At 48.4% G+C, this 18,104-nt stretch overlaps 1 protein-coding gene across 27 annotated transcripts in view; it reads left to right on the top strand.

Annotated features, from left to right (window-relative positions):
• OBSCN (obscurin, cytoskeletal calmodulin and titin-interacting RhoGEF) overlaps positions 1-18,104 on the top strand; it is a 646,947-nt gene that overhangs the window by 36,031 nt on the left and 592,812 nt on the right. For all 27 annotated transcript variants that reach the window (XM_088467488.1, XM_088467486.1, XM_088467498.1 and 24 more), the window contains exon 2: positions 13,696-14,842. In XM_088467488.1, coding sequence (XP_088323614.1) covers positions 13,705-14,842 — 1,138 coding nt within the window. In that variant the 5' untranslated portion in view covers positions 13,696-13,704. The remainder of the gene's footprint in view (positions 1-13,695; positions 14,843-18,104) is intronic.

Here is an 18,104-nt window from a genome sequence, read left to right as displayed (position 1 = left end):
CCCGCTGTTTCACCCACGGGCCGAAGTGGCCCACGGGTGGTGAAATCGGGAGGCTGGGGACCCCCACCACCGCAGCTGTGCGGCGTTGCTAGACCCCCGAAGTGTGAATGGATGCTGCACGCACGCGCACGGCAACCATTCACTGTCGGGAGAGGGCTGAGCAGCCAGTGACGGAGTGCTGGGCTTTACCCCCAGCCTGACTTTTTTTTTTAAAGCGTGCCATGTGGGTACGCCTCCAAATAATGGCACATAGGGGTGTGGCCTATGGTAATTAGGGCACACACCCAAATTCTGTAAGGGCGCCTTCTCAAGGGCCGGCACAGGGTGCTCTGACCCCTGGAGCTGGCCCTGGGAATTACGGGGTGGCGCTCGTGGTTATGGCTTTTCCCATGAGACCACACCCCTTTCCTTTGTTCGGGTGCATGCACCTTGGGTACGTGCAAAGTCCGCCAGGGGTTCGCCAAAATGTTTCTTCTCTTACCAAAAATATTAGGCTCGGGCCGGCCCTTGGTGTGCATTATTACTTATCCCTACAGACACAAATCATGACTTTTAAAATTGCTTATAGTTTTCTGGGTGCAATTCGGGCCTACTCTAGGTTTTTGCCATAATTTGCGTCCAACTATGCAACAGCCCCTTTGTGTATTTCTCTCTCTTCCGACTACGCACAACGATATACAAAACGGAAGTTGGTCAATCAATTTATAAGGCGAAAGGGGATGACAAGGAAAGAAAGAGGCATAAAATCCCCCAGCGAGCCGCTGTCAGCCAATAAAACAGGCTCATAAAATACCCTCTTGTCTGTGATTAACTTGCAGAAGTCTTCATTATATCCCCAATTGCAGATATACGATAAGCCGCCAGCTGTGCGCATAAGTGGAATCTGGACAAATCTGTGTTTCTATCTACAAACACTTTATCAGTTTCTTTTACTGGCTGGCAGAAGTGCGCTGTGGGCGGTGTTTCATGTGTGCCTTTTCTCAACTGCCTTTTAGTACATTTTCCCATTTTTTGCGCCAGGGAAACATCATGGGCCTGATTCTGAGATGGACACAGGGCCTGATTCAGAGCCGGACGCAATTAGCACTCGCTCGTCCAGAAAATAGGGGTGGCTATTCAAATTAACCGTTCGCTCTTTGAGGTCTGTTCACGCCTCTAGGTCTGAACGAGCGAACAAAACTTGCGGTCGTTTTTTGGAAAAATACGCCCCCTGGCCGCTCGCATCCTACGTCATGTCCGCTATTTATTAGATTAATCGAGTACATCGACCAGGGTATGAACTGCTCGCTATTCTTGTGGTTGGTTTTTGCTACCACAATCTTGCGAGCAGTTCTGGCTATAAAATAACCCAGTGACGTGGTCATTGACGCTGCTGTATTAATTATGCACACCCATAAAACGCCCGTTTTGACCTTTAAGCACGCCTGCGTTCGGATCTCCACTCCCCGTTTTCAAGCACCTTCCCCTGTTACCACCCACATACGCCTCCTCCTGTCACTCAAAATAGCAGGCATTCACTATTTAGCGAACAAACGATTTTCGGTCGCACAGACTGGTTCGCGCATGCGTATTACGATCCGTACGCATGCGCAGTTGGGCAAACATCGCTCGGAACAAACGAGCGGCCGCTTACGAGCGGCTCTGAATCAGGCCCACAGCTCGTTATATGACTGCAAAAAGGCACTGATCCGTAAGTGGAGCATGGCCTCACAGCACGCCACCATTCCCGTCACTCTCCTCGAGCTGCCCCTAGGTTCACATCCAGTGGCGTCCCACCACTGTGTGACAACCGGTGCGACTAGTAGACTAGTGCACCCTGCAAAACCTCGCACCAGTAAAAGAGGGCGTGACCTCACAATAAGGGGAGTGGCCACACAACCTGAACCCCCGTTTTAGTCTCTCCGTGGAGGTCCCAGAGGTGCGGGCTGCCCCCTAGGGACCATTGTATTTGCAGTGCTGGCTCCCTCACTGTGTTAGGAGCCCAGTGCTGTACATAATGCTACACTGCAGCACCCGGTTCCTGTCACTGAGGGGGAGTCGGCACTTTGGTGTCAGCCGTTGGTGGGTGATACCCTGGTGTGGCCGCACCCAGCTTGCGGCGACACTGTTCACATCTGCATTGTTTAGACTCCATTAATATGCGCATAGCATCTATTCACCCGCTACTGGTGTAACAGTGCTCCCCCAATCTCTCCACTTCCCATTGTGGCCCGCGATTGGGCAGTGCCCGAAAAGTGCGGCTATGCTGCTAAAAGCGGGATAGTTGGGGGCTATGCAGCCATTTTGCCTCCAATTCAGGATCACCCATTATCTCGTCATGACTCAGTATAGGCAGAAAATAACCAACTAAGGAAAATTCAAGGTGGAAGAATAGTTAGAGGTCAAATTCCGCGCTAAACCTCTAAGGGCAAATTCCACCAGATAACTGCGCGAAAATGCAGAAGTCGGTGAATATATCTGCAGAGCAGATTTCCGTATTGCACCATTTTCTACATGGGGTTCATAGTATTGGCTACAAGACTTATGGAGCACTACAAATCCCATATAGGAGTTATCTCCTGGAAAATAAATAAGTAGTGAAACAGGGGTTTATAAATGACGGCATTATATATGCTAATTAGCTCACTGTGGGCCTGATTCAGAGGCGCTATTTGCACGCACAGCCGATGTTCACGTAGCTGAGCGATTGTTTGCAACTGTGCATGCGCAAAAACTTCTGAAAACCCCTATGGCGCATGCGTTACACAGAGCGTACGTTCAACGATTCTATTGCGATCGGGAGAGACGGTATCAGAAATGGGACAGCAAAGTGATGGGAGCTCCTGGGCAGAGACTGGGAGATGGCCTGAAATGGACCCAAAAAAACGTCTGTCCCATGGGGTTGTCGCAGGAGTGTCTGTGAAAGTGGCTGCGTTCTCAGAGCAAGTGGCGTAGGTGCGAGCGTTATAGGCGCGCTAAGAATCCACGCGCAGAGTCGCCGAAAGTGGGCGTATCAGCCTCTATGCATATTCAGACACAGGAACTACACCAGGGGAAGGTCTGATACCAGCATTCGTATATTATCTCTGCCGCGACTCCGGCAACAGACGCACAATAGTACGTAGCACCCCCCCCCCTGAATCAGGCCCCTATATATGCAATTACCTTCCAACTGCGCTATTGTAGCTCCACCTATCTATGGGTTTAGCCAGATTTGCCTGATTGGCTGGGCGGCCGGTTTGGCAAGTGTATGGCCAGCGTTACTGATCGCTAGCATGACGTCTTAATAAACTAAATAAATAAATTTTAAATGGTTACATAGCACATGGTCAGTGTATGGGAATTTTAAAGTATTCTTTGTGCGATAAATTGTTTATTCAAGGTGACAGAGTTGTTATAAATGTTGCATTTATGTGATCCATGCAGAGGATATTGGAGGGTAGAGGGTGGGCGTTAGTTCTCAGGGTTCTCAGTGACAGATTGGTGGCATTTGTGCATGATTTGGATGGATGGTGATTTACTTCTTGTTAATGACACGAGTGCCGGACGGCTGTGCTGACTCACAGAGAAATGACTGCAGCTTTAATGTGATCTTATATTCCCTATAAAGACACAGCTGATAAGTCCGGGCCTGGTGCCAGCATGATGTCAGGCGCAAGACCGAACACTTGTCCTTCATGTAACAGCTGGGCACCACCAGCATCAGCCGACAGGGCTACATGGTCAGAACACTTACAGCAAATCCTCAGTCCAGGGAATTATAATATACATTCCATCAGAAATTATTATTTATGGGACTGGCAGTCAGGGGTAAGATGCTATTTAGGGGCTGCCACTCCTGGTTACCCACTCTAGGCTAACCCACCTGGGATCTCCGCTGTCTACAGATAAGTCCCCAGCTCTGGCTCCTGGCAGAGGAGACATCATGGCATATACAAAATTTAGGGCGGGATGTACTATGCATCGCATACGCAACAACATCCCCCCTGTCTTCGTGGTACATACTGCTGTTCATTACTGCGGTATGTACCAAGAATATCGCACAGGACAGCTCTCCCGATAAGATCTGTCCTTTGCGATGGCTTCGGACAGAGGGACTTTCGGGTTTAACACCCAGTAGTCCCTCTGGCGTCCGTTTGCGCATGAATCGCATCCCTCCCAAGGGGGAGCGCACCACTAAGAAGCCCACCGCATTCTGTTACTTAGTACATTTGGTGAAGCGGTAAAACCCCAGAAAACTGCATTTTCAGGGGTTTTACCGCATTTTTCGCCTTCAGTACATCCCGCCCTTAGTGTGTCTCCCGAAGGACCAATCTAACCAGGAGCCAAATTTACTACACACTGTTCTGTCCTGTCCTGGCCAGGGCCGGATTTACGCTCTTAGGGGCTAATTCAGAGCTGGATGCTGTTCCGATTTTTACAGAGTTGGCTGATGTTTAAAGGACTGTGCAAGCGCCTTGAAACATCTCCGACATCGGTCGCAGTGCGCTGTAAGCCGCAGCATGAATGATAGGCTACTGTGTTAGGGGGTGGAGACAGGGGGCGTTGCACAAAACGGAGGCAAGTCGCCCCATATCGTGGGAGTGCCGAAACCTGCCTCTTCCGACGCAGGTTCATTGTCCTCGCCATTCAGAGTATCGTTAGGGTCACTGAGACGTCCAGTGCTGCGAATGAGGGTCACAATGTCAATCCAATGCCAGGGGATCAGAGAAGCCGGCATACTTTAGCGCAGCGGCGGTGTCTTTAGCCTCCACCTTTGAATCCGGCCCTTGTTAAGCCATAATTGAACCCACGGAGCATGTAAAATTCAAAGCTGAAAGCAATCATTTGAAAAGTGCGTATAGTGCCACCCTGCACCTCAACCTCCCTATGCTCAGTGACGTGTGGGTATTACCCATATCTAGGCCTGCACCTCTACCTCCCTATGCCCAGTGATTTGTGGGTATTACACATATCTAGGCCTGCACCTCTACCTCCCTATGCCCAGTGACGTGGGTATTGCCCATATCTAGGCCTGCACCTCTACCTCCCTATGCCCAGTGACGTGTGGGTATTGCCCATATCTAGGCCTGCACCTCTACCTCCCTATGCCCAGTGACGTGTGGGTATTGCACATATCTAGGCCTGCACCTCTACCTCCCTATGCCCAGTGACGTGTGGGTATTGCCCATATCTGGGCCTGCACCTCTACCTCCCTATGCCCAGTGACGTGTGGGTATTGCCCATATCTAGGCCTGCACCTCTACCTCCCTATGCCCAGTGACGTGTGGGTATTGCACATATCTAGGCCTGCACCATAGGCAAATGCAGGGGGGGTTTCCATCTGCCTGGAAACCCCCCTCCCTAGCACACACATGACCACAATAGAAATAGTAATATAATAGATTGTTACTAGTGCTGCATGTTCTTCTCAGCATCACAAATGAAATAATTTGCACCACCTGTGGATCTTTTAACATATATCAGACAGTAATAAATAACCTGTGCACCAACTAGGAGATCTGGAAAACATGCACTATTAGGGATGCATTGGTACAGAGCCCAATATGTACATATATGTCCAGGGCAGTGCTAGATTCTTCGGCTCTTTCGGGCCTACTGGACTGCCTCCTGGCCGCTCCAGCAAGGGGTACATGAACTAAACTTTGGAGACTGATAAAGTTCCAACCAATCAGCTCCTGTCATTTTTCAAACACAGCCTGTAAACTGACAGGAGCTGATTGGTTGCTACTTTATCAATCTCCACTTTATCTCTCTCCTTGGCTTAGTATATCTCCAAGCAGGAAAGTATGCCATGAAGATTTTCTCTATATGAAAGCCTTCATGTATCATTTTGTATTCCTTGCCTACTGGCCTGGGCGCTGGGGATTCAATGGTGCCGTGTTCAGGGCCCTACATCTTGGGTGATGGCACTGCTCGCTCCCTACTGCCCTGAGAACATGGGTAGAAAGGCTTTCCCAAACTAGCAGAAGGAACGCAACATCCTCAATTCCAAATTGAATTAGCAAAATTCCATCTCACAGGTTGTCTTATGTGTATAGCGCCGTATGGCAGCGTATAGCTGGGGGATAGTAACTCGGGGCAGCACGACAGTAACGTATCACCTCTACACAAGCAGGGAAGTGACCTCCCAGATGGATATCTAGATATCTGGGTCTACAACCAGTATTAGGATTCGGATCCGTGATCTACAAATAAGGAAGATGTTTAGAATTAGTGACTAATAATGACACTTAAAGGATGAATACATTGACATGTCCCATGCTGGTAATCCTGGTAGAGGGGGGGGGGGGAGCGAGCAGACACTGGAGATCCACATAACTGTCAGGGTAAGGGGCTATTTTGGTGATGAGATTTGCAGTTTCCTTGTTGGCAAATGACCAATAAGAGGTGACTTTGTGCTTTGCATTAGGAACGGGGTGTAAATCTATATCCCTGTTTTTCTATACAGTAACTGGCTGTGTACCTAACTATTCTGCTCCCAAGGCAACAGCTGAGGTGGCACCGCTATCGGATCTGAATCAAATAAACACAAATATATATTACTTTCATAGGAACTACACAAATTGTCACTCGTCATTACCACATCTCATAACGTGGGGGGGGGGGGGCGGGGGGAACGCTAATCTAGGGTTTTCATTTTTTTCAAATGAATTTCTTTTTTTCCCCCTTGGCCTGTGACCGCTGTGAGTTATTCTCATCATTTACTGATGTAGAAATTGCAGATTTATGTATATGGTACAAATAATATGAGGTAAGTCAGACCTCCCACATGGACTGCCATTGTACCTTTCACATAGACTGCCATTGTACCTCCCACATAGACTGCCATTGTACCTCCCACATAGATTGCCATTGTACCTCCCACATAGACTGCCATTGTACCTCCCACATAGACTGCCATAGTACCTCCCACATAGACTGCCACTGTACCTCCCACATAGACTGCCACTGTACCGCCCACATAGACTGCCATTGTACCTCCCACATAGACTGCCACTGTACCTCCCACATAGACTGCCAATGTACCTCCCACATAGACTGCCATTGTACCTCCCACATAGACTGCCAATGTACCTCCCACATAGACTGCCATTGTACCTCCCACATAGACTGCCATTGTACCTCCCACATAGACTGCCAATGTACCTCCCACATAGACTGCCAATGTACCTCCCACATAGACTGCCATTGTACCTCCTACATAGACTGCCATTGTACCTCCCACATAGACTGCCAATGTACCTCCCACATAGACTGCCAATGTACCTCCCACATAGACTGCCATTGTACCTCCCACATAGACTGCCAATGTACCTCCCACATAGACTGCTAATGTACCTCCCACATTGACTGCTATTGTACCTCCCACATAGACTGCCATTGTACCTCCCACATAGACTGCCATTGTACCTCCCACATAGACTGCTATTGTACCTCCCACATAGACTGCCAATGTACCTCCCACATAGACTGCCATTGTACCTCCCACATAGACTGCCAATGTATCTCCCACATAGACTGCCAATGTATCTCCCACATAGACTGCCAATGTATCTCCCACATAGACTGCCATTGTATCCAGCTGACTCTCTGAGGTCAGTTTTCGGTTTGACCTGGAAGATTATGTGCAGGAGTTTAAGATGTCTTCTCCAGTTCTCGGATTGCAAGACACTTTGAAATCATATAGACATATTTATTACTAGCTGAAGTACCCAGCGTTGCCCGGTTTTAAATCTTCAAGTTTTTAAGTTTTATTATGTGATGTCGTCCAAATCCATCCAGTGGAAGGCCCAGCGTACACCAATGGGACGTCCAACCAGGACCCTAACCCCCGTAAAACCTGGCCAGCATCTAACTGGACCATCACGCATTGGTTTCATTCCAATCAGTGCAGGAGTGTCCGAATATATAACCGGACAGTCAATCAAACAAAAAGACCTTTGAATTTTATATATAAGATTGTTTTTATTAGACCCAATAATTGTAATTTCTTAAGAAATGAGGGTTTGCCGGGGATGTATGTAGACATGCAGGGACAAGGGCTTCCTGGTTCGGGGGACGGTCGTGTTACTGCGCATCTGACTGTGCATGCGTGAGCAGAGAGTGGTGATGATGGATTTACGGATTCCTTTTGTGATCTGCAGCCCATAGGCTTAGCTACCGAGGCCAAGCACCGGATTACTTTGTGTTCCAGATCTTGGTAAATTCGCTATTTTTGCAGCCCCCATAGAAAACTATGGTTGGGCTGCAGGGGCGTTTCTAGAGAGGAGGGGGCCCGTGTGCAGTCTCTGACATGGGCCCCCTCCTCTCCATCCGGCAGCCAGCTGCGCACCGAGTGGTTTCGCTCCCAGCACCACACTTATAGACTCTGGGCACTAGAGTGTGCCCAGAGTCTATAGTGCATGCAATGGTCAACGGGAAAATGGCCATGCTGGCCATTTTCCCTGTACTGTGCATGCACAAACAACGGGAAAATGGCTGCAGCGACCATTTTCTCGCCATTTTTACAGACTGAGACACTGGAGCCACTGTGGGACTCCGGAGAGGTAAGTTTTATGGGTGCAGGGAGTGCGGTGCGGGCCTGTGTGCCCCGCACGCCCTGCACCCTTTATAAATACACCCCTGGTGGGCTGCTGAAAACAGGGGATCGTAACAGAAATCTCTCATATCTGCGGCGGTCCCCAGAACATACATCTGGGTGTTACTTACTATTTGCAGGTACCTCCTTCCCATAAAAGGGGGGGTTTCTGGGGATATCCCGCAAATATTTTTTGACAAATTGGCCTTTTCGTGCTGAACTAGATTGAAAACTTTATCTCCACAGAGGCTCAAATTACATTTGGAAAATCAGTTAGCGCACACTAAAGGCCGCACCAACTGCTCCAATACAGTCCATAGATGTTGTAACTTCAGTTACCACTAGGGGTGAGCGGGTTCGGATTTCTGAAATCCGAACCCCCCCGAGCCCCCCCGATCCGAGGCCTATCCGAGTCAGGCTCGACTTTTCCCGCCTGACTCGGATCTGAAATCGAGGCAAAACGTCATCATCCCGCCTTCCGGGTCTCGCGGGTTTTGGATCCTATATAAGGTACCCGCGTCGGCGCCATTTTCTCACTCGGCTGTGGACAGTGAAGAGGGAGGGTGGGAGTTAGGGCTGGCTGGGCTGTGTAGTGTAGTGTAGTGCAGAGTAGTGCTGTGCTGCGCTGTGCTGCTGTTGTCCATAGGGGCTGTGTCCACTACTTCAAAGTCCATAGGGGCTGACTGTGTTGTGCTGTGCTGCTGTTGTTAATAGGGGCTGTGTCCACTACTTCAAAGTCCATAGGGGCTGGCTGGACTGTGTTGTGCAGTCAGTTGTCCATAGGGGCTGTGTCCACTCCAAAGTCCTGTGCAGTGTCCCAGTCCTAAAGGGGTGCTGTAGTGTTGTCAGGGGGTGCTCTGTCCGTCAGGGGTGCTCCCCCCAAGTGCTAAAAAAAAAATATTTTTTCTGTGTTTGTGAATTGTGTGCGCAGTAGCCGCACGTGCATCAACAAAGTAGTGCCAAGCGTGCGCCTGTGTCATAAGTAAAGGGCCGGCTGGCTTGACCGTTAAAGGGTGCTGTAACCCCCAAAGTACACTCCAGTCCAAACCAAATAAAAAAATATTTTCTGTGTTTGTGAATTGTGTGCGCAGTAGCCGCACGTGCATCAACAAAGTAGTGTCAAGCGTGCGCCTGTGTCCCATAAATAAAGGGCCGGCTGGATTGACCGCTAAAGGGTACTGAAACCCCCAAAGGGCACTCCAAACAAAATAAAAAAAATGTTTCTGTGTTTGTGAATTGTGTGCACTGTGGCTGCACGTGCATCAACGAAGGAGCAGCGCCAAGCGTGCGCCTGTGTCCCATAAGTAAAAGGCCGGCTGGCTTGTCCGTTAAAGGGTGCTGTAACCCCCAAAGGGCACTACAAACAAAATAAAAAAATATATTTTTTTGTGTTTGTGAATTATGTGCGCAGTAGCCGCACGTGCATCAACAAAGTAGTGCCAAGCGTGCGCCTGTGTCCCATAAGTAAAGGGCCGGCTGGCTCATTTCTTAAAGGGTGGTGTAACCCACAAAGTGCACTAGTCTCCAACAAAAATAAAAAATTATTTTCTGTGTTTGTGTGCGCCTTAGCCGCACGTATATATCAATATAACATAAATGGAGGACCAAACTTTCTCTGATAAAAATAAAATAGGGAAAGATCAAGAACCACTTCCTCCTAGTGCTGAAGCTGCTGCCACTAGTCATGACATAGACAATAACATGCCATCAACGTCGTCTGCCAAGGCCGATGCCCAATGTCATAGTAGAGGGCACATACAATCCCAAATGACAAAGTTCAGGAAAATGACCTTGAAAAAAACATTTAAATCATCTGAAGAGAAACGTAAACTTGCCAATATGCCATTTACGACACGGAGTGGTAAGGAACGGCTAAGGTCTTTCCCTATATTCATGACTAGTGGTTCAGCTTCACATGACGATGGAAGCCCTCCACCCGCTAAAAAAATCAAACGAGTTAAGCTGGCAAAAGCACAGCGAAGAACTGTGCGTTCTAAGAAGATATCACAAATCCCCAAGGAGAGTCCAAGTGTGGTGGCGGTTGCGATGCCTGACCTTCCCAGCACTGGACGGGAAGAGGTGGCTCTTTCCACCATTTGCACGCCCCCTGCAAGTGCTGAAAGGAGCACCCACAGTCCACTTGCTGATATGCAAATTGAAGATGTCACTGTTGAAGTACAACAGGATGAGGTCCTGGTGTAGCTGGCACTGAGGAGGTAGTTGGCGAGGAGGATTCTGATGGTGATGTGGTTTGTTTAAATCAGGCTCCGGGGGAGATAGTTGTTGTCCGTGGGATGAAAAAGCCCATCACGGTCATGCCTGGGCAGAAGACCAAACATTCCACCTCTTTGGTCTGGCAATATTTCTATCCAAATCCGGACAACAACTGTCTTGCCATATGTACCTTATGTAAAGGTGGAATAAGTAGGGGTAGGGACGTTAACCACCTAGGAACATCCTCCCTTATACGGCACCTGCAGCGCGTTCATAAAAAGTTACTGTCAAGTTCAGAAACTTTGGCTAAGACCGTAAGCAGTCCAGGGACACCTAAATCCCTTTTTCCTGTTTTATCCAAGGAATCGGTGGATGAGGAGGATGAGGATGACATCTTGCCTCCGTAGAGCCAGTTTGTGCAGGGACACATTTATTGCCAGCTTGTTTTGTGGGGGCCCAAACGAACCAATCATTTCAGCCACAGTCATGTGGCAGACCCTGGCGCTGAAATGATTGGTTTGTTAAAGTGTGCATGTCCTATTTATACAACATAAGGGTGGGTGGGAGGGCCCAAGGACAATTCCATCTTGCACCTCTTTTTTTTCTTTGAATTATGTACTGTTTGGGGCCTAGTTTTTCAAACTGCCATCCTGTCTGCCACTGCAGTGCCACTCCTAGATGGGCCACGTGTTTGTGCCGCCCACTCGTGTCGCTTAGCATAGTCATCCAGCTACCTCGGTGCAATCTTTTGGCCATAAAAACAATATTGTGAGGTGTGAGGTGTTCAGAATAGACTGGAAATGAGTGGAAATTAAGGTTATTGAGGTTAATAATTGCATAGGAGCAGAAAAACCCACAAATTCTGTGATTTTAGCTGTTTTTATGCTTTTTTTCCAAAAAATCCAGATCCAAAACACAAAACCCAGAACCCAAAACACGGAAGGGTGGTTTTGGCAAAACCAATCCAGATCCAAAACACGAAGAAAGATCCAGATCCAAAACCAAAACACAAAACACGAAAAGTGGCCGGTGCACACCCCTAGTTACCACCTCACACCTCCATCCCACAGTGCGGAGTGCAGCATCCTCCCACAAGACACCAAGGGGCTGATTCTGAATTGGGTGCAAACTAAGCAAAAACAGGCAGAGCGGAGATGTGACCGCATTCAAAGCAAAACGTTCCGGAGCTTGTACCCGACAGGCAACGGCATCTTTAGATGGCATTGCCTAATAGAGAGAGGCCTATGGGCTTATTTTCGGATAATTCCCCGAGAGGGATCCAACAGGACACCTCCCCCCAGTGTCCCCAACAGCTCGTGTATGCACTGGCCGATGGCCACACATGCGCAGAAGGACTCCTGGGTCTTAAACCCCTCATCGCAAAGGCATACATGCCTACTGTACGAGATTTTCGGGTAACCCCCGCCGCCCCGGTAGGGTAGGCACTTCTCCCACATTCCTGCCCACTTCCTAGTGAAGTGAGCAGAATGGGGAGAATTTCCACAGCGATCAGGGCTCTCCGAGTAGGGGCGTGGCTTAATGATGCGATTCTACAAGGATCACGTCATTTAGCCCCGCCCCCATTTAAATATGGGCTAATCGCATCAATTTACAGTGAGGGGGAGGGGCTTAATGACGCAACACGACAGGCCCCGCCCGGGTTGGAAAAAAAATGTAGGCAAGTAAAGCGCAAAGGACAGATCTGATCGGTTTCACCCATGTGCATTTTTATTGCTTTGCTCCCAATTTAGAATTAGCCCCTATATCTCCAGGAGAATGTGCGGGTATACATGTTATCATTGCTGAGCACTGCCCTGTCTGTCCATCCTCGCCTATAGCTTCCCAGCCTTCTATTCCTCCACATGCTCACTCACTTCCTAAAGTATGACTTTATTCTCATAGCCCCATATATTAATACATATTAAGCTTAAATCTAATGCAAAATATTAAAGCATCTACTGACAAAAAGCTTGGACAATGTCTTGAATTTGCTTTTGCTAACGGGCATAGGGCCTGATTCAGACCCGGATGCTATTTGCTTCCGCTCGCTGGCTAAAAGGGTCCGGCTATTTAAATCATGCGCTCGCACTGCGTCGCGTAAAGCCGCCCACTAAGTAATAGCGAGCGGCCGCACAATGCGCACGCACCTGCATAAAGACGCCCCTTTGCCACTCGCAACACACGTCATCTCCGGCAGTTGTAGGATTAATCGGGAACATCGAGAGACATCGGAGCTGCTCGCAGCGCTTGTGGTAGCCTTTTCCCACTACAACATAGCGAGCAGTTCTGACTAAAATACAATCCAGTCACGTGTGTAATGACGCTACTTTGCTAATTATGCACACCCATTAAACGCCGTTCTGACGGTCGGGCACGCCTGCGTTCGCACATCCACACCTTCCCCTGTTACCACCCACAAATGGCACTATCTGTCACTCAAAATAGCGGCCCACTGCGGGCTACGGGCGAGCATTTTCCCAATCGCAATGACTCATATGCATGCGCAGATTGCTAAAAATCGCTCAATGCGAGCGAGCGCAGCATAGCGTCCGGGTCTGAATGAGGCCCATAGTCCTCTGGTTTTAGTTATACTATCTCTATAGCACTTCACATGTGGACCACAATGTAACATCTTGCGCTATTGAGTCCTAACTAGGACAAAACAGGCTGCCAGCTGGAGAATATTTGTCTATGGTCTGTCAGCACAAGCCTGTGACATACTCTGACACCCAATACGTACTTTACCATAAATGCTGCATGCAAATAGCATTTCCCAGAAGTCTATTCTCCAATGTAAAATATTCTTATGAATCTTATTTTATCCACTTATCAAACTAATTTAACATAGCATTGTTACAGAGGCGGCGACGATGGTACCAAATTTTGAAACCCAATTAAATATATTATTGTTTCCTTTTCAGATTTCCAGAATGGATTACAGCTCGTTCAGCGGGGTGCCCCGGTTCCTTACAAGGCCCAAGGCCTTCATGATGTCTGTGGGAAAAGATGTCACTTTAAGTTGTCAAATTGTTGGAAGCCCTGCACCCTCAGTCACATGGGAGAAAGACAAGCTCCAAATCCAGTCAGGAGGACGCTTCAAAATGGTGGAAGATGACAGTTTATACCAGCTCACCATATATGATTTGACCTTTGCAGACAGCGGCCAGTACATATGTCGCGCAATCAACAACATAGGGGAAGCGTTTGCCGCGGTCATGATCAAAGTCGGTGATGAAAAGGAGAGCACGGTGGTAGAATGCCCGCCATATTTTATTCTGAAACCAGTCGCCAACAATTTGAACCTGGGTGAAAATGCCACCTTCAAATGCCGGGTACAGGGCCACCCAACACCGGTGGTCAATTGGGAGAAAGATGGGAAACTGTTGAGAACAGCCAGCGATTCCAACCACATTCGCGTTGAGGATGACGGGGAATCCAGCTCTCTGCGGATACATTGCGTTCGTTTTACAGATGGCGGCACCTATATCTGCCGAGCCGAGAACTCAATAGGTCAGGTTAAAGCTTCTGCTTCGCTGTTGATCGATTCTCTTAGCAACCTTAACGCCAACAGTATAGGTTCTCCAGAAGTGGGTTACGGCAAAACGACCTCTATGCTCTCTCACCTGCAAAAACGTCGAGAAGAGATTAGAAAGACGGACCTTTCCATACTGGGTTCCTACGACTTTAATGCCTCTCCCTATGGAGCTGTAGACCCGTTCACCGGTCTGGGTCTTAACTTGTCCCTTGACTATGAGAGGGCAGCTTCCCTCGTGCCAAAAACAAACCGTGAAGGTAGCATAAGCGTTCTCACACGCACCTGCACGGTGACAGAGGGCAAACACGCCAAGATGAGCTGCTTTGTCACTGGGGAACCCAAGCCTGAAATTGTGTGGAAGAAGGACGGAGAGGTCATCTCAGAGGGCAGGAGGCATGTCATCTATGAGGATGAGCAAGAGAATTTTGTTCTGAGAATTTTATTCTGCAAACAAATCGACAACGGATTGTACACCTGCACGGCGTCTAACCTGGCTGGTCAGACCTATAGTTCAGTGCTGGTTATTGTGAAAGGTAGGTTCTGTGTCTTGTTATAGAATCACAATGCCCATTAGCAATGTCACATGGGTGAAGAAAACACATTGCATTGACTACAAATTGCAGGGGGGCATGCAAAGGGCGTATCAAGGGCGTAACTAGGTATTTGAAGACCGGTATTTGAAGACCCCATAGCAAAAGTTTGTAAGGGCCCCTATGTATCACCCAATAGTGAAAAATGTATATAACACATGTAACTTTGACAAGGAAGATGGGCCCGCCTCAGCTCTGGGCCCCATACATCGCTGGCACCTATGGTAGTTACACCCATTCCCCCACCCATAAGCAACTCTGGCCACCAACAATTTATTATCAATGAGCTTTGAGATCGTGCTGAACATAAGTGGTAAAATGAACTCAGCCACAGAGGCGTATTAACCACCTGGGGGAGAGACCGTGAGCAGCTGCCCCACGGCTCCATGCAGCGTGCCCCCCACTGTCTTCTGCCAGTGGTCATCTCTCGTGTGATATTTTCATTAAGATGTGGCATTTACTTTATGGGCACAGTGCCAGAGTCTTTCCAATCTCCTGTGTGCTCCTTACACCTAACACCCACAGAAAAGTCCCGAGAGAGGAAAAGGGGGGATCGAGCCACGCAGGAAAAATGTTTTTTAAAGATTATGGGGCCTATTCATCAACACTAAAATAAGGTTTTTAAGGACATTTTCCTTAATTAACGTTATTTTAGTATTCATGATGACACTTGGCACAGGAGATAACACTGATATCTCCTTGCTAAGTCCCCCTGCGTTAATTTCCACACTCCCCATACATTAGTACATTAGTATGGGGATATGGAAATTATGGTATTCATCAAATTCTGAAAATTATGTATTTTCGGAATTTGATGGAGGTACTATCCACCACTGTGAGGTGCGGAATAGCAGGTTACACTTACCTGCTTCCAGCTGGTGAGGTCCCCCGGCATCTTCCTCCGTCTCTTTGGTCCCAGCTCTGGCTCCTGGGGCTGTGCAGACACGTGTTCTCCCAGCAGAACACAATAAAGTTTAGAAAAAAAAATAATTGTTTTTTTCTAAACTGTACTGTGGGCTGCTGGGAGAACACGTGACAGCATAGCCACCGGAGCCGGAGGTCCTGCAGCGGGCAGGTAAGTGCGGGGATGGGGGGGAGGTCAGCGGGGAGGCGAGGGGAGACAAAATTATCGCATCTGTAGGCAGTGCTGCGCATGCGCTGGCTTTACGAATGTAACAGCGCATGCGAAGAACGGATTCCATCTGCGGTAAGGTAGTGTAGATCGGTAAGGTAGTGTAGATAGAGATAACTATCTATTTCCCGAAAATAGATTTATGGACAAAAAGGTTGTTTTCTACAGTATATGTCTCCTGTCCATAAGACATTCTGATCTTTTGCATTACACGATGACCTAGGAATTGAGAATGCATCATATGAAATTACATTGTACATATACTGGTTTTTAGCAAATTAGTTTTTCTGACACTAGGGATAGGGCTAGAAATAGCCAAAACAAAATGATTCCTTACACTCTGTGCTATAATCAGTGCAGGGCTCCTTACACTCTGTGCTATAGTCAGTGCAGGGCTCATTACACTCTGTGCTATAATCAGTGCAGGGCTCCTCACACTCTGTGCTATAGTCAGTGCAGGGCTCCTTACACTCTCTGCTATAGTCAGTGCAGGGCTCCTTACACTCTGTGCTATAGTCAGTGCAGGGCTCCTTACACTCTGTGCTATAATCAGTGCAGGGCTCCTCACACTCTGTGCTATAGTCAGTGCAGGGCTCCTTACACTCTGCTATAATCAGTGCAGGGCTCATTACACTCTGTGCTATAATCAGTGCAGGGCTACTTACACTCTGTGCTCTAGTCAGTGCAGGGCTCATTACACTCTGTGCTATAGTCAGTGCAGGGCTCCTTACACTCTGTGCTATAGTCAGTGCAGGGTTCCTTACACTCTGTGCTATAATCAGTGTAGGGCTCCTTACACTCTGTGCTATAATCAGTGCAGGGCTCCTTACACTCTGTGCTATAGTCAGTGCAAGGCTCCTTACACTCTGTGCTATAGTCAGTGCAGGGCTCCTTACACTCTGTGCTATAATCAGTGCAGGGCTCCTTACACTCTGTGCTATAATCAGTGCAGGGCTCCTTACACTCTGTGCTATAGTCAGTGCAGGGCTCTTTACACTGTGTGCTATAATCAGTGCAGGGCTCCTTACACTCTGTGCTATAATCAGTGCAGGGCTCCTTACACTCTGTGCTATAATCAGTGCAGGGCTACTTACACTCTGTGCTATAGTCAGTGCAGGGCTCCTTACACTCTGCTATAATCAGTGCAGGGCTCCTCACACTCTGTGCTATAGTCAGTGCAGGGCTCCTTACACTCTGCTATAATCAGTGCAGGGCTCCTTACACTCTGTGCTATAGTCAGTGCAGGGCTCCTTACACTCTGTGCTATAGTCAGTGCAGGGTTCCTCCTTACACTCTGTGCCATAATCAGTGCAGGGCTCCTCACACTCTGTGCTATAGTCAGTGATGGGTTCCTTACACTCTGTGCTATAGTCAGTACAGGGCTCCTTACACTCTGTGCTATAATCAGTGCAGAGCTCCTTACACTCTGTGCAATAGTCAGTGATGGGTTCCTTACACTCTGTGCTATAGTCAGTGCAGAGCTCCTTACACTCTGTGCTATAGTCAGTACAGGGCTCCTTACACTCTGTGCTATAATCAGTGCAGAGCTCCTTACACTCTGTGCTATAGTCAGTGCAGGGCTCCTTACACTCTGTGCTATAGTCAGTGCAGGGCTCCTTACACTCTGTGCTATAGTCAGTGCAGGGCTCCTTACACTCTCTGCTATAGTCAGTGCAGGGCTCCTTACACTCTGTGCTATAGTCAGTGCAGGGCTCCTTACACTCTGTGCTATAGTCAGTGCAGGGCTCCTTACACTCTGTGCTATAATCAGTGCAGGGCTCCTTACACTCTGTGCTATAATCAGTGCAGGGCTCCTTACACTCTGCTATAATCAGTGCAGGGCTCCTTACACTCTGTGCTATAATCAGTGCAGGGCTCCTTACAGTCTGTGCTATAGTCAGTGCAGGGCTCCTTACACTCTGTGCTATAATCAGTGCAGGGCTCCTTACACTCTGCTATAATCAGTGCAGGGCTCCTTACACTCTGTGCTATAGTCAGTGCAGGGCTCCTTACACTCTGTGCTATAGTCAGTGCAGGGTTCCTCCTTACACTCTGTGCCATAATCAGTGCAGG

This window comes from Taudactylus pleione, unplaced genomic scaffold (genome assembly GCF_031769625.1).
Source record: "Taudactylus pleione unplaced genomic scaffold, aTauple2 ptg000071l, whole genome shotgun sequence".
In the NCBI taxonomy this organism is placed as follows: domain Eukaryota; kingdom Metazoa; phylum Chordata; class Amphibia; order Anura; family Myobatrachidae; genus Taudactylus; species Taudactylus pleione.
This window is presented reverse-complemented; position numbering and strand designations above follow the sequence as displayed.